This window comes from Beta vulgaris, chromosome 3 (assembly GCF_026745355.1).
Source record: "Beta vulgaris subsp. vulgaris cultivar EL10 chromosome 3, EL10.2, whole genome shotgun sequence".
NCBI classification, from domain to species: Eukaryota; Viridiplantae; Streptophyta; class Magnoliopsida; order Caryophyllales; family Amaranthaceae; genus Beta; species Beta vulgaris.
Genome location: NC_079204.1, coordinates 8,454,930 through 8,472,430, shown reverse-complemented (window position 1 = coordinate 8,472,430; position 17,501 = coordinate 8,454,930). Strand labels below are relative to the sequence as shown.

Here is a 17,501-nt window from a genome sequence, read left to right as displayed (position 1 = left end):
CGGAATATAGAGTTCAAATCACTTTAATAAGTTGAGTTCAAATAGTTCGACCATATGAAGTAGATGTACCCTTAATAATTAATATATCTGACATTAGCAATCTACTGATCTCATCTCAATAGATGGATGACAATTTGATTTAATTTTCTTTGTCGGGACAAAAATTCAGTGATAGTCACTATTGCTCGTAGTACACTATTGGATAAAATACCACATGTATGTGGTATTATATGGAATGCATATAATAGCATATGAAAACGGGTGGAAACCGCATAAAATAATCTTCTATTCCACATTTATAAATATCATTATATGTACCATTCAATCTTATTACTAGTCAGTAGATGTCTATTATTCTTTGCTTTATAACTTATCTCTATTATATAAGCCAAGGGAAAAGGTGTGATGTCCACATTTGAAATGACTATAATACTCTCTAATAAATTAAAAAAAATTTTTTATAACAAATTTAAAAATGAGAATCAATGCAACTTGCCATATGAAATAAGTCAAAAATGAAATGCAATCATCATTAATAACTTGACTTGATCAGATTGACACTAGCAATTTACGCACGCAATGCGTGCCCCAGTTTTTTAAAAAACAAATTCTACCTTTTTGGGCATTAGCAATGGTAAAATTTAATCCATGATCCCAAAATTGTAACCGAAAAGTATAAACTAATTTCAGTTTTTTTTCCTTGTCTAACTTCTAAAGTCTGTTTTCACACATTGATATTTAAAATTTTCATCATTTTAAATCTTGTCCTTTTCTAAATTTTAACACTTTGAGCTTCAATTATATTTGAAATAAAATTTAATTTTCATACACAATTTGATATTGTAATTTTTTTTAGAAAAATAAAAATCGTTACTTTTCGCAAATTAATGTAGTTTTTTTTTCTAAAATGGATTTTTGCAAAAGTTGTTCGCAAAAAGTTTGATATTGTTTTTTTTTTCAAAATTTATTTCTGAACATGGATTTTTTGCAAAAGTTTTGGGCAAAAATTTTAATACAGGCATTTTTTTAAGAAAAAAAAAATTATTTTATATGAAAATGAATTAAATTTAAGTCTGATTGTATAAAAGCCCTTTTGAACTCATTGCTATCATCTCCATTTTTTTAACTACATAACAGTCGACTAAGTTGCTATTGTTTATTTCACAATGTGAAATAATTTTGAAGGTTAAAAAAATTATGTATTCTTTGGAAGTTCCAAATTGTCCGATGGATGAATGTGTGATATCGCCGTCAAAATCTTATGTTTTTCTCAAATTTGTGTTTATAGGTAACTTTTGTGAGTATGTAATTGTGAATGGTTCTTGAGAATAGTGATTTGTAAGCAAATTTTTGTAAATTTTTTGTATGTATTGACGTTCTAGGTTATTAGTTTTAGTTTATATGTTAATTTTAAGTTTTAATAAAGTTTCCTGATTATTTGAGTGATTTGCGCAATTTTTATAACGTGATTTTATCAATTGTATGAGTGATTTGTAAAGTTTCTTCTTTTAGGTGATTTGTGAGTGAGTGTTGTAAATTAATTTTTTTAGTTTTCTTTGAGGGGCGATTTTGATTTTGACATTCCTTTTGTAATTTAGTAAGGGAAGAGAGGGCAAAATAGGCATTTCAAAAGAGGACACTGTTGCTCCTCCTTCCCTTATATAATAGAGATAATCAATTCACGAAATTATTTAGAATCTTCAATTAAAAAAAAGTTAGTGATATATTTTGACAACATAATATTTCATATTTACAAAGTTCAAACATATGGTTTATTAACGTTTACAATCGTTAAGAAAACTATATTAAAGCAGACTTACAAAGAATTATTAAATCTCGAGCAAAACTTTCTAACAGGTAAAAATCGGTCACCTTTAGTTCAAAAAGATAATAACATTTACAAAAAAACCTCATTAATTTAAATCACTACCAAAATAATTTTGGATTAAAAAAATATATGCCTATTCGTAGATAAGATTGTTGACGCACGCATCGCGTGCATATACGGCTAGTATTTAAAATAAGAAGTTTGTTTAAATATAACGATGTGGACCAATATTATTGAGTGCGCGGTTCATAAAATGATACCTTAAAGTGGGACAAATGATTTGTGTTAGAACAAACCGTACGCAATGGCAGAAGAGAAAGATTTCAAAACTGTGCCGTGGTAGGAGACCACTGACTTGAAAGCAATTACGGCCCGACAACGGTGGTAATCAATCTGGCTGGAACGCTCCCCAAGTTTAACACAGTAGCTTAGACTGTCACCACTAGCAGAATAAGCTTTGGAGAAAAGCACGAAACCCAGGAAAGAGAAGAGAGTGTTTGTTTTTGTGTGTCTTAAACTCATCAGAAGCACTGATTTTATAGGAGAAAATCAGGCCAAATCTCCAACGATCACACACGCGCTTAGTCCCGGGTCCAAAATTTTAGTTAAGTTAATTCCCCAAATCCCAAGGCCCAAGGCCCGGTCCTGGCCGCCAGCGCGCGTGATAGAAAGCCCAAACCAAACATGACATATAACCACAAAAGCATCTCAACTCAATGAAAGGAAGGAGGGAGGGAATATATAAACAAGGAGGCATTTCCTCCCACAAGCAATGTGACTCCAACAATTTGCACTCAAGAAATCACTTTTATCTATTATAGACCACTGTTGAGATATACTTCCTCCGTTTTGTAATAGTTGCAACATTATGACATTTGCAGTATTATTTATGAACTAACTTATACTGAAATTTTTTTAATATATAATACACACGTTAGCATGTAAGACGATGTTGTTAGATTCTAATCATCTATATATATATATATATATATATATATATATATATATATTATATATATATATATATATATATATATATATATAGAGGTAGGATCCGCTGAAAACAGCTCTTAATCTGAAAACTGAAAACAAAGTAACTTTTAAGCCCTTTGGGGTAACTTTTAACACTTTTAGGGTAACTTTTGTCAGTTTTAGGGTAACTTTATTATATTAAGGGTAGTTCTATATATTTCAAGGGTAACTTTATTTATTATAAGAGTAACTATTACCACTTTTAGGGTAACTTTTACCATTTTTAGGACAACATTTTAGATTTTAAGGGTAACTTATTTTAACTTGATTATAGTTAAACCTATGAAGGATTCGAACCTACATCGTTGTTTTGCCAATTGAGCTAATAGGTTGTATGAATTTCGCCAAATATATGTTAGTGAGAGGGGGTAACAAAAAGCTTTAATACAGCAACTAATAACAATTTTTGGAAACTAATAAAAACAGAGTATGTTACACCATAATGAACAAGATAAAAATAACAGAGAGAACACCAAAAGTAAAAAGTAGACAATACCACATGAAACGAAAGATTAGGAAAATTAAAATTGCAAGGAAAGATTATCAGTTTTACATCAGAGAAAGCAACAACATCCAAGTAATGTAACCATAAGATTTAATTTCATAAACACGCAACATAAAGTTACCCTAAAAGTGCATAAAGTTACCCTTGAAATATATATGAAATTACCCTAAAATTGCTAAAAGTTAGCCTAAAAACGGTAAAAATTATCCTAAAAGTGGTAATATTTAGTCTTATAATAAATAAAGTTATCCTTCAAATATATACAACTACCCTTAATATAATAAAGTTATCCCAAAACTGGCAAAAGTTACCCTAAAAGTGTTAAAAATTATCCTAAAAGTGTTAAAAGTTACCCTAAAGGGGTTAAAAGTTACCCTTGTTTTCAGTTTTCAGCCTAAAGATAGTTTTCACGAGATCTCATTCCTATATATATATACTAGAATTTTTTGCACGCGATGCGTGCTTGAATTTTTTTTCGAAACAGAAACTCGATTTTCTTCGGCATAAGAGTCAAAATTTGAAAATTAGACATACAAAGTATAATTGTTTTTAGTTGCAAAATTTGATTGGTTTAGTTTCTTCACTTAAGTCTCTCACCATTCTTTTTTTTTTTTTTTTTACTTTTCAAAGTTAGAACAAAATAGAAATTTTATTGAATTTATTTATGATTTCTAATATTATAATTTTTTAGTTGATTTTTGAATTAAGTATAGTACTTCATAAATTGATAAAAAAGTGGACACTTTGATTTCAAGTCAATTTTTTCATAGGTAGTAGTTTGTGAGTGATTGTTAAATTTATTTTTGGTATTTTTGTTTGAAGCCCCATTTGATTTGTAAGTGAATTTGTAATTTAGAATGGGAAGGGGGTAAATAGTCTCTTCATTTGGAGACACCATAGCTCCCCCTTCTCTTATATAATAGAGATATGTTGTACTTTAATTCTTGGATGATATTATACATAAACTTTTTACCTTGATAATTAATCGCTATTATATAATAGAAAAAGATAGGTCCAAATATATGTAAAATTTTTATTATATATAGGAAACACTATAAAAAAGTAAATAATTTTTTTCCTTGTCTAACTTCTAATTAAATTCTGATTTCACTACAAATACACCTCTATTTTTTATTATGGCCCACCATTAATTGTGAATGGTTTTTGAGAATAGTGATTTGCAAGTAATTTTTGTAAATGTTTTTGTATGTATTGACGTTTTAGGTTATTAGTTTTAGTTTGTATGTTAATTTTAAGTTTTAATAAAGTTTCCTGATTATTTGGGTGATTTGCGTAATTTTCTCAATGTATGAGTGATTTGTAAAGTTTCTTCTTTTAAGTGATTTGTGAATGAATGTTGTAAGGTAGTTTTCTTTGAGTGCCTATTTTGATTTTGACAATCCTTTTGTAATTTAGAAAGGGAAGGGGGGCAAAATTGGCATTTCAAAAAAGGACACCATTGCTCCCCTTCCCTTATATAATAGAGATATATATATATATATATATATATATATATATATATATATATAAACAAGATTTCAACTTTTTGAAATTTTCACAAATATAGTTAAAAAATTAATTACCAAAGTTGTATATATTAACGAACGTGAAGATTATAACGTTGCAATTTAACAATAAAAAAAAAAACTATTTCAAGACAAAAGTCAAGGGCCACTATGATGGGGAAAATTTCATTGACGAAATTTTCCGATGAGTTTCTAAATTAGCCTACTTTACATTCCATAGTGGCATGATCTCCTCATGAAATTTCAAGGGTCCACAGACACTGTTGGAAGTTGGAACCAAAGTTTCAAACTACCTTCTATTTGAAATCCTTTCACATCTGCCACGCAATTTTGCATGTAGTGCTATTATAAATACTCATCCAACAAAGCTTTTCAACCCACAACATTCCTGATCTCTAAAGCAATAGAAGTGCAATAATAACAATCTAAATTTGATTTTTATTATTGCTCATCTATAACAAAATGGCTTCCCTTTTCAACATGATTACCCTTGTATTCCTTGCTCTCCTTTCTTCCCTTTTAATCCAAGGCACCCTAGGTAAGCTTCCATATAATAATAGCATTGCTTATGTAACGCGTTAAATGTTACTTATTTGCTATCTTTTGTAGTTTCATTTTTATACTTAAGAAGATTATGATAGAGTATAGATCTATTCTTGGGACTTCAACCATCAGTTTAAGCTTTTGGTTGAGTTGGTCCTTTGACATGAGTATAGATCTATTCTTGGGACTTCAACCATCAGCTTAAGCTTTTGGTTGAGTTGGTCTTTTGACATGGTATCAGAGCCAGCGTGACAAAAAGGTCACGGGTTCGAATCTCATCCACCCCTCCTTTCTCGTGGATTATTTAGCGCAAGAGGGCGTGATAGAGTATAGATCTATTCTTGGGACTTCAACCATCAGTTTAAGCTTTTGGTTGAGTTGGTCCTTTGACAGACTATGATAAGAGTAGGAAAATCTTGTACTTTCTCAAATGTACGTTGTTATCACTAACTTTCCTTTGTTCATATGTGTTTAGGAGAGGTAACATGTGAGCAACTTAACAAGGAGGCGTGTGCATTTGCTGTATCATCTATTGGCAAGCGTTGTGTGCTAGAGAAGTATGTGCGGAGGATGGTTTGGAGGCATACAAGTGCACTACATCCGCCATCGACACCGATGAGCTCAAGGACATGGTTGAAAGCAATCATTGTATTGAAGCTTGTGGCCTAGACCGTGATACCTTGGGAATTTCTTCCGACTCTCTTCTTGAATCTCGTTTACCCGAAAACTTTGCTCCCCACAGTGTTACCAAAAGTGCCCAAATGTTGTCGATCTCTACTTCAACCTTGCTGCTGGTGAAGGTAACAAACTGCTCTCTCAACTTAATAATGTTACTTCTTCACATAACTATAGTTCTTCTTATTCTGTATTATCTAATATCTATTCAATAACAAGATACTAATTTAGTGTAGGTAACTTTGAATACTAATAAAACTAACAAGTTACAAGCTGTTAATTAATCTATGTGCAGACATCATGAAAAGTATTATTTTTGCATCGTATGGGGTTACTCCTAACTTTCCATTGATTGCTAGTCAAATTTGTTGTCATATAAAGAAAATTTGACGCTGTTGGAGCAAGAATTTGACTTTTGTTTACTTTGAAATAAAATTATAAACTTCTAAATAAGTTTGAAATCTTCAAGTATATGTAATGTCACAGCACTTACACGCTTTAGTAAGCTATCATAGACTACATGTCATAATTCCTTTGATTGTTTTATAATACGCTAAGGAATGGCTAGATAAATTTTAAACAATCTTAATTATAATAGTTACCTTATAGTCATATGAGAATATTTATAGTACACCTAGGTGTACCATGCTCATGGTACACCCAAGACTATTTTCTCCAAATGAGCAAAATGAGCAAATGAGCAAAATGAGCGAATGAGCAAATGAGTAAACATTTCGGCTCATTTAAGAAAATAAGCAAACACTTTTATTACAAAATAAGCAAAATGAGCAAATGAGTAAATTAGCAAAATGCCCATATGAACAAACTTGGTGTCAAATGAGCACCTGAAGTTCTAATTTGTTACAAAAATACCCTTGGGTGTACCATGAGTGAACTCATAGTCATATTATATACTCTTCACCTGTCAATTGTAATATCCTGAAAGATACCTTATAATATATAGCTATGGTAGTGACTAAAATTAGAACCACACCCCAATAAAATCCTCGGAACAACTATTCTAGGAAAAAAAACTTAGACTCCTAATGACATAATAAATCTCATTTCATTTTGTTATTTTATGTCATGTCCCTAAGTTCTGTTTCGTGGTGCTTTGCGTGTTGTTACACCATAACTTATGGTGTAACAGCTACCCCCAAGAATTTGTAAAAACGTTATAGTAGTAACCACTAACAAGTAACAAGCAAACTTAACATTAACGAAACTTGCAGGTGTATTTCTACCCAAATTATGCGAGTCACAAAGTCAGAATCCAAGGAGAGGATTGTCCGAAATAAAGAGCTCAGGAATAGCAGCACCTGGACCAATGTCAGGAGTTCAAACTGCACAATTTTTGGGTGCTCCAATTAGTTCTCTTGAGTTGGCCGACGCTCCAATTGGCTCTCCTATGACTTCCATGGACTTGGAGATAGATATTTTTGCTCCTGCTGATGCTCCTGCTGCTGCTGCTCCTGCTGTTGCTGATGCTCCTGCTTCTGCTGCTCCAGCTATGCCTCCTTACTAGATTCACACATATCTGATTTTTCAGCTCATTTGCGAGGAAATAATTATTATGTGCTTGGAATAAGAACAATAAATTAGCAGTTAAGGCTAGAATTCTGTTATCTTTTGGAGTCTTAATTAGTTAGGAAGTTACTTATCATGAAGTATCGATCACATAAATAAATCATTATATTGTACTGTGTTGCGTAACTTGGGTTGGATTGGTAAAACATTACCATCACCATCTAGCTACTAGCTTATGGGACATGTATTGTTGTAGTAGTTTGTCTTGTGTTTTAGATGTTTTGCTCGCTCGTGTATAATTAAATTGATTTTGGGAAATAAAATCTATATATATATGCTTTGAGTGTGACATTGGATATTTCATATTGTTGCACCAATATTATCTGAAAAGCACAATAATACTGATATTTATTAATTATAATCTAGCTAAGTAGCTAACGCATCATGCAACGTTAGCTCTCTAGCTACTTCTCTTTTCATGTTAAGCTCTCAATTAAAAAAGAATTACATTTTTTTTTTTTGTGTGAAGAAAACAGAATAACATTGTAACCATAAGTCTTAATACCACATGTCTTTATGGTATATAAAAATATAAGAAATTTTAAGGATTTATTATTTATCGTCCGTATTTATTCAATACTGTCCATATTTTTATATGTATTTGTTTTTTTTTTTTTTTACTTTCTTTACCTCAAAAATATAAAAAATTAGAATTAACGAAAAAGATACCATTCCACATGGACCGGAGGAACATAAATGTTTTGTGGTTCTACCATGGTGGAACCGAAAAAAACTGTTCAGTTCGATGAACAGTAATTTTTTTATTTTTTAAAGATTTTCTGAGCAAGGAGGAGGAAGGAGAAAGATGACGAAGAAGAAGGGTGGGGGGGCCTGCGCACGGGAAGGGGGCTCTCGGGGGAAGCACGCAGGGGGGTGTCGTTGCAGGGGTTTGGCTGCAAAGGGGGGACCGCTTGGGCCTAAGAGCGTAAGCGGGGGCTAGGGGATAGGGACGAAGGGAGAGTAGAGAGGAAAGAGGCGTAGGGGGGAAAGGAGAGTGGGGTGGGGCCGGGGCTGCTGGTGGGGGTTAGGGTGGGGGTGCTGGCAGAGGGTGGCTAGGTGGTGGTGATTATGGAGAAAGAAGACAATAATATTGTATAAATAAATATAGGCGATAAACGATAAATACGAGCGGCAAATAACATGGAGGAAATTTTATTCTAATCCAACACGGGTCATTACATACCCAACATAATTATTACAGAATAATAGGTTCTCTTTATCAGTCTCAATAGCAAATGTGTCCCTCTTTTTCATTTCCTTTTGTTTCTCTCCTTTCCTAATAATTGTGTCAATGCTACATTATGCAAGTATAAGAAAAGGTAGGAAAATAAATCTTTCAAAATAGATTATTAAATTTTTTTTGAGGAAAAGTACAATGATAAGTCAGTTTTTTGGAGTTGCATTATATGACTATAAAGTCAAATTACAGCCTATTAGTAATAGAAAAAGTATCTTTTTGAGATTATTTTATGCCTCTATGGTATCTTCATTCATTTTCTTGAGTTTCATCTCATTCTTATTTAGTGCCCCTCTCCCTCCAAAAAAAAAAGGAAAATTGAATTCGGTATGACACCTAGGATGATCTTGAGGGTAAAACCAAACCCCATAAGGTAAAAGTGAGGAAGTGATAATACTATTAATATCCGATCCGTTTAGATCTATTAGGCACTATCACAACACACAATAAAATAATAACATTAAATCATGTTATTTGTTTGTACCAATCTGTAATTTTTGTGGTGTCAATTGAAAGAGATATAGGTACCAATCAATCTGATTTCACCGTAAATTATGATCTTATAACGAATAAAGATCTATACAACGGACAACCTCAAATAAAAGTGAAATATAACATCTTTAGAGACCATTTAGTTGGGGGGGATTTTCAAGAAAAATGATTTCCTCATTCTCTTTTGTTTGGTTTGTGAATGACATAAAATAATTTTCCACAAGGTTGAAAACATGTTCGAATACTACATTTTTCTGTCCACCTCTCACCTTCCTCTTTTGTTCCTCATGGCTCCCATCTATCCTTTTCCTTCTATTTCATTGTTTCATTTTCTAGTAACTTCTCGTGCAAGAAATTATAACTAAACATAGAAAACTAAAAAAAATTGGCTGAAAAATCAAATTATATCCAACTCTTATTAGTCATCATCTGTGCCTAAAAATGAAATTTACAACTTCGTCGAATCATAATTGTGGAAAGAAGATTCATGATTATGCTTGTATGTTCTGTTAATAGTTCTTATGATTGTAAATGTAGCGTGGTGTAAAGCGCCGCTGAAGAAAAAGCAGGAAAGCAAGATGAAGGCCTATGAGGCATTGTTGGCGAAAGTTGGAGGCAAGCTCGAGCTTAGTGTAATTTTTTTATATATATATTTTAGGGGAAAAGCATGATAATATTACTCCAAGAACAAAGTTTTCCAGCAACCAGCAGTGCATGAGGGGGCGAGATCCAACGACGCCTCCCGGATTCTTACAAGTTCAACTTGGATATCATCACTTGGAGGACAGGCCTCTCAAGGTTCAAATTCATGCTGTTTGGGATAAATCTAATCTTGCAACAGGAATGGGTTGGGCCGTTTCTTCTTCACTTGCGCAACAGTCACAACAGTATGGGGCCTTTTCTTATACTTCGTCAGCAATAGCGGCTACGGCAATGGCATGTCTTAAGGCTGTTACTTGGGCCAGAGCAGCTGGACACTCGAACATTATCCTTCTGACGTCTTCCACCCAACTTCTTCAAATTCTACAGTCCAGAGATTATCAAGATATTACTATTAAATGGACTATCGGAACTCTGAGGGAGGCGGGCCTTTCCTTCCCTTCTTGCAAGGCATTTCGAGTTTGTCGGACACAAATCACAGGTCTAGCCTTCCTTCGTCTGGTTTCGTCTCTTTCTTTCTTTTCCTGTTTTGTTTGGTTTGTGTTTCAGGTTTTGGTTTGTTTGTACGCTTCCTTGGTGTCAAAAAAAAAAAAAAAAAAAAAAAAAAACAAAGTTTTCATCAAAACATAAAGAATCGCCTAGCATAGTTCTCCCAAATTTGTTCCACACCAAAAGAAATTAACTTAGCTAGATGTAGACAACATAGTTTCCATCACGCTTAGTGTAAGTCAATGGTCAGTCGGTCAAGTGACTATTCTTGAACTTTCAGTGCGCAATTGTTTTAGTGAAAGCAGGGGCAATTTAATTGCTATAGAGGCCGAAAGATAAAATTGACCATTATTAATAGATTAAGCAAAAATATACAAAAAAATTTAAGTGATACAGTATGCGAAATTTGAGTTTTACATTATAAAAGTAGTTTGGGATTCTAAAAATCAACTAGTACTTGGTCTAGTGGTAAGGAGAGCACCCTTCCCACCTTGAGGTTGGGGGTTCAATCCCCACTAGAGACACTTTGAGGGTAGGGATTCTCGTTACCCTTCCCCCTTACTCTCAAATCCCTGGACCATTAAGACCTGAGCGAGTCCGGGCCACTTCTTCTTACCAAAAAAAAAAAATTGGGATTCTAAAATTTTGGGGGTCCTATGTAGTTCCCCATGTTAAACATGATCAGCGCACGCCTGAGTGAGGATCTCAGATCATCACCTTTTGACATTGGCATTGGGAAAAAAAATTGCAAAAATGACAAAGTAAGAATGAAGATGAAGAATTGGCTAATAGTTCTGCAATATACTTCATACCACATCTGCTTACTGCAGAAAAAAAAAAAAGCAGCCATGTCTCTCCAAGGAAAAGGACTCATCTCATAAAACTGTGGTTATATTCCTCTTAGTTTGTCTTCAATTTATCATAAAGTTTTGATCTTTGTAAATAAATTTTTTTTTTTGATTGGGTCTTTGTAAATAAAATTAAGTTTGAGTTACATGAAATTATTATGTATTAATGTTAGTTCATTTTTGGCAGATGACTTGTTTGTTTTTCTGTTAATTTTTTGTGTGAAATAGGATGATGAGTGACTACAAGGTGGAGATGATTAATGATAGCATGCGACAAAGTAATGTACTTCCTCTGTTTCATAATACTTGCTACACTTTCCATTGTGGGAAGTTTCACATTACTTGCTACACTTCTTATTTGGACAATAAACTCTCTCTCTCTCCTCTCACATGGGTCCCTTTTCTTTTTACTCTCTACCTCTCTCTTCTCCAAAAATTGCATAGGAATCCGTGAATTGAGAAGTGTAGCGAGTAATAAAAAACGTAAGAAGTACTAAAACTTCTTTCGGTGGAGAAACTTCTATAGATATATGTGTTTATTAAAAACAATTAAATGAAATAATTACCATTGAAAATGTACAGATCCAATATAAGATATTCACCTCACGAAATTGTGTTTTAGAGATGTACAACGATATTCAAGTTGAGACAAATGCTATGACAACTATGACATGTTAAAAAAGAATTAAACAAAAGAAAGAAATCTCTCTAGGGGAAAAGAAGAAAAAATCAACTGAAATTTACAGGTTAGCACAAAAATAGTTCAAAAAAATCTGAAGCACTGGTTTGAATCCTCCACCATATTCATGATGAAAGAAAAGGAGCTAGCAGATATCAGAAACTACCTTTGAAGTGGATGAGATGTTGTTTCAAGCAGCATTACCCCTTGCTCTTGTTCTTGGCATAATTGCAGATCTACAGCATACCAGAGCAAACAACAATTCCACCACAAACAACGTCATACTGACCCAAACAAATATAGTTTTCCTCCAATACCATAGGATTCGTTTAAAGAACGGGAGTTCAGATTCCAGATGTAAAAATGCATTATATACTTCAGGAATACCCGCACCTGGCCGGAACTCTGCTCTTTGTTCGAGTATAACTTTCAAGCAAGCAGTAGGAAGGGCAGACTCGGTATACCCTCTAAATTTTAGGTTTAGGGTTTGTGACTCGGACACATACCCAGCAACCAGAGGGATGATTTTGAAAAATGTCAATAATAGACGGAGCGGTTTACTCTTGAACTCCAGCATGCATGGATGGCTTAAACTGGCAAGAGATTTACCCTTCTCTGACACGAAGTCGACCCTTACCTGTAGAAAATAACCAATAAGTCAATCTTATATTACCATATTGCATATTTGCATTCACGAATTGGGCTGGATTGATGAATATATGTTACTCCCTCTGTCCCAAAAAGGTTGCCCTTTTTTTTATTAGGGATCATTTATAAGAAAATAAGGACAAATACCTCATAGGTTATATATATATATTATATAATATATATTATATATAATATATATATATATATATATATGTTGTGCTCTTACTTGACCCTATATGCTAGGACAAGAAGTCCTCCAGAACAGGAAAATACAACGAGGCCCAATTTCGTTGAGCTACTCGCCTTCAATTAAACTACAAATAGTAAAATGACCCAGAAAAATTCCAGGAGTTTCACTTAGCCCAAATGCACCAACACCAACAGACAGCCAAAATTGCACACATTCATAACAATTTCCTCACCTTACATCGCTCATCACCAAAAGCAAGAAAACCATACAAAGAATATAAGCAAAATCACAATGAAAAAACAAATGAGACCTGGAGTCAATTTCCTCTATTACATGACACAACTAACTGTCCGGACTAGGCAGCAGTAGGCTGTAGATGTTGAAGATTGTGATTGGTGTCAAATCTTCCCAGCACTATAGGCCAACAGAAAACCCTCACTTTTAGTGGTGCTTTTGCTTTCCAAATCCCATGCACAACTTAGTGTATCGAGGCCCACAGCTAGGATCGATAAAGATACTAGAAAGTGAATCATCATTTTGTGTTGAGCCAAAATACAATTGTGAACAATCTTTATACGACAAAGGTAGCACATAATTTTCACCATTCTATCAACAAAATCCAATCTTCCAAAACAGTGTTATCAGGGTCCAAAATTGAGAAAGCTACATATTTATGTCAAATTGGTAAATAAAGAACTTGTAAATTTTTCTGTTGTTACTCATGGCTATCAACTTATGAATATTTTTCAATTTCAACTTTACCTAACAAGTCTATACAATTGAAGTTTAAGGGGTTTCAAAAAACTAGAGGGCTCTATCAAAGGACCAACTCAACCAAAAGCTTAAGCTGATGGTTGAGGCCCTAGGAATAGATTTATACTCTATCACGCCCCCTCACGCAAGAGCCCTTTGGGCTTGAAGTGTGGATGCAGCACATGTCTCTCTCATACCTGGCGCTAAATATTCCACTGAGGAAGGAGGGGTGAAGGAGATTCGAACCCGTGACCTTTTTGTCACGCTGGCTCTTGATACCATATCAAAGGACCAACTCAACCAGAAGCTTAAGCTGATGGTTGAGGCCCTAGGAATAGCTTTATACTCTATCAGGCTCAATAGAGGGACAAGGAGTATAAGACAGTAACAAACACTCACGTAATGAATCTATTATTGACTAACACTAAAACTCCCATGAAGGTGTGAAAAATTAAACAATTCCATGTTCAGTTTAATTACACATTTTGAACATTCCATCAAATAGTGAGAAAAGAGTGTTCTAAAAGCAAAAAAGAAATCACCCCTAGTCTTAAAGTGGCCATTTGGTTTATGATTAGACAATATCAACTTTATAATTCTATTTCCTCTGACCAACAGCTCTCTCCCCATGTAGCTCGACCAACTGCCGCCAATATCACCATAACTACAACCACCGTGCTTCACTCGACTGACACGGCCGAACATTTTGCTCTGCCTTCTCACAGCTTTTCTCCAATTCGATCATCACAGAAACCAAGTCCGACCACCATGGATATCAAATTACAGCTAGCACATGTTGGTGGTGATGAGTTATGACCACACCCTCCCTCGTGTGTGTGGGAGTGGTGATAGGAGGTGGTGGTGTAGGCGTATATACATCATTGGTGTGTGTGGATATAGGTTGCTGCTGCAGTGGTTTGGGAGGCAACGTGGGTGGACATGGGTTGTCAGCTGGTGGTTTGAGCAGAGAGTAGAGATATGGGTGGACATGGGTTGTTGGTGATGGGTTCCGACGGCTATAGGAGCGTTGTCTTTAGTTGTAGAGGGGTGGTATAGGAGAAGGTTATAGAGCGGTGGAACAGGTAGTCACGAGGTTGTGTTGCAGTGTTAGTGTTGCTGTCTTGGTGATAAATGGGGATTGAAACCCCAAATGAGGAGAATGGCTGAAACCCTATGGGGTCAGGAAATGAGAATTAACCAGTTTGAGGAGAACGGCTGAAACCCTAGGGGGTCCGAGTTTCCTTTTCTTTTCCTGATCACCCCTGACCAAATACCCACTCAGACACAAATCTAGGTGGACCTGAGTACTAATGTGATGAGAACTGATAAATGACCATTTAAAGCAATCCACTTGAACAAGAATAGACAGAACTAAAACAAGAACATATAATGCAGGGAGGTGAGAATCAGCAGTTAAGCACAGAAGCGGAACAATGAAGCAACATAGCAAAATAGGGAGGCATCGAATCTGAGATGCTAAGTGGAGGCTTCCTTCATACTCATAAATTATCACAATAATGTACATGACAATATTAGTGGCATATACATAATAAGCAACTAAAATACGGATATAGAAGGAACGATGAAAGCGAAATGTCATTTAGCTCATTAATCTGGAACTATCATACGCATATGCTAGCATCTTTGTCATGACTCATGCAGTTACATGGAATAGCCAGAGTTCTAAAAAAAACAACTGATCGATACATCAAAACAACAAACAAAATAACACATTCCTACTGGAGATGGTAAATTCAGCAAGCTAACTAAATCCCAATCATAAGAGAAATAAAAATGAAATTACAATACCAATGCTACAGCACCTCATTGATTGATGATTCCATATTAAAATAACGAACCAAATGGGTTGGAACATTCTCTAGGATGTGACAAGTAGAAAAAAAGAACAATTTTGAGCAACAAAATTTCTAAACCACTAGCACAATGTTAAGCTTATAAGCACACATAAAATGAAAAAAATCACCACTATGATTTCATACAAAAGACCAAACAGTGAAGCCAGACCATCAAAAACAATGCATAGCTCAAAGATGCCAACTTGGATGGAGAATGTACCTGAAACATCCCCAAATTTTGATTATAATCAGACTCCGGCAAAGCCAAGGAAACAGTAGCCTGCAACTTGTGATTAAGAGGTATAACTCTTAAACCACTCCCAACACTCACACCCTCATATTTCTCGCCACATTCCACAGCCTCGCAACTTATAATAGGCACGAATGCTTCCGGCCTAGTTTTCGTGTAGTCGAAATTCAATGCCTGCTTTAACTGAAACGGCTCTTGGACAACATAAAACCTCATCATCACCCCACCAATCACGAACGCCAAAATCAACAAACTGACCAGTATAGAACACACATAAAGAGACCAAAACAACCCCCAACCATAACGCAACACGAGGTTCAACACATATTTATGCTCCTTAAACCATTCTGATACATATGGGGTCAATGCATCACTAACAAGTCTCCATAATCTCATCAATTTCCGAAACAAATAACTCCTACCTAATCCAATTACATAAAATGGATTTATAACAAGCATAAAACCATAAAATAGTGTCCAAAAAGGAAATGTAATAAAACTAATCAATAAATTAATTTGGAACATAATTGCTTTAACTATAAATTCAGCTAGAAAAACCAACAAACTTAACTGCCCTTCATCATTCCCTCTCTCTGTCGGCGAATCATCCGGACTTTTATTTCCCAATGTAACTGTTAAGTTCTCTTTAATCTCGGCATTTACGGTCGAAACGGTGGCGTTTTCCGACGTTGATTCGAGTGTAGTTAAAGTCGATTTTTCGGCCAATTTCTCGCGGTCGCGCGAATCCCGGTGCGATTTCCGATGTGATCGGCGACGGCGGAGGTTTGAGGCGTAGAAATTGGTGTTCGAAGGAGATGAGAGAGAAAATGTTGAACATGATGATGATGGATCGAAGGAATTAGGGCAATCATAGAAGGGGAATTCGTCGGATGCATCTAAGAAATTGTCGTCTTCATCGGGTGATTTTGGGTCTTCCATGATCAATTGAGAAGGATTTTTAGGTTTATTTCGATTGTTGGAGTTTACGCGGGTAATTAGATGGAGTAGGAGATTAGCCAAATTTGTAGTTTCGCACATGAATTAGGGGAGGGTGGAAAAGATATGGAAATGTCGGGAAAAGACATGAGCATACTAATATTATCCTTTTGCGCAATAAGCTTTAGACTTCCCATCTCATGACTCGTGAGCCATTTGGAGCCCATGAAAAACATGAGCACTTTTCGTTTCTAACCAGTGATTTATATAAAACTAGTCTTCTATGTACGCGATGCGTGCCTCGATTGTTTGGATCTATACTTAATAAATTTCTTCATAATATAATTATAGAAGTGTGATTAATAATTAGTGTTATACAAACGATTGTAATTTATAAAGTGTTTAGAATTTGAGATAAACATTTAGAGGTAAAGTTTTATAGTCAAATTAAATTTGTAATTTTTTTTATTGGGTAATCATTTTTCTCATTATGTCAAGTTACTTTGTTAATGTTTATTTAGTTTATTATTGAAATTTTGACCCATCTTTAAATTAGAAAAGGATATAATTGTACAAAATATGAATATTCAATCAAGTATATATTTAGCTAAGGACAAAAAAGACAGTCCATTGGGGGACACCATAGCTCCCCCGGGCTTTAGCTTATATAATAGAGATAAATGCATAAGTTTCAAACGAGTCAACCCTAGTGTCTTGAAATAAACCATCTTCCCAACCACTTAGCAACCTATTGTATATGTTAAGGG

The 17,501-nt window shown here is 34.6% G+C and overlaps 1 protein-coding gene and 1 non-coding gene across 2 annotated transcripts; one reads left to right on the top strand and one right to left on the bottom strand.

The window, feature by feature from the left end:
* Positions 1 to 5,206: 5,206 nt before the first annotated feature.
* LOC104888551 (hypothetical protein) lies at positions 5,207 to 7,987 on the top strand. Its single transcript, XR_008968638.1, has 3 exons — positions 5,207 to 5,429; positions 5,910 to 6,234; positions 7,342 to 7,987. It is a non-coding gene; the product is annotated as a hypothetical protein (transcript).
* Positions 7,988 to 11,971: 3,984 nt separating this feature from the next.
* On the bottom strand, positions 11,972 to 16,938 carry LOC104888550 (seipin-2). The gene is made up of 2 exons (XM_010673569.3): positions 15,769 to 16,938; positions 11,972 to 12,738 (listed from the first exon to the last, which is right to left on the bottom strand). Exons 1-2 carry the CDS (start codon positions 16,834 to 16,836, stop codon positions 12,292 to 12,294), a joined length of 1,515 nt encoding a protein of 504 aa, XP_010671871.1. The 5' UTR covers positions 16,837 to 16,938; the 3' UTR covers positions 11,972 to 12,291.
* Between the last annotated feature and the right edge of the window lie 563 nt (positions 16,939 to 17,501).

Coding starts and splice junctions, on each gene's coding strand:
- LOC104888550 (XM_010673569.3), bottom strand. CDS start 16,836: ATGTGCGAAACTACAAATTTGGCTAATCTCCTACTCCATCTAATTACC. Junction 12,739..15,768: donor AAAATTTGGGGATGTTTCAG/GTACATTCTCCA, acceptor TATTTTCTACAG/GTAAGGGTCGACTTCGTGTC.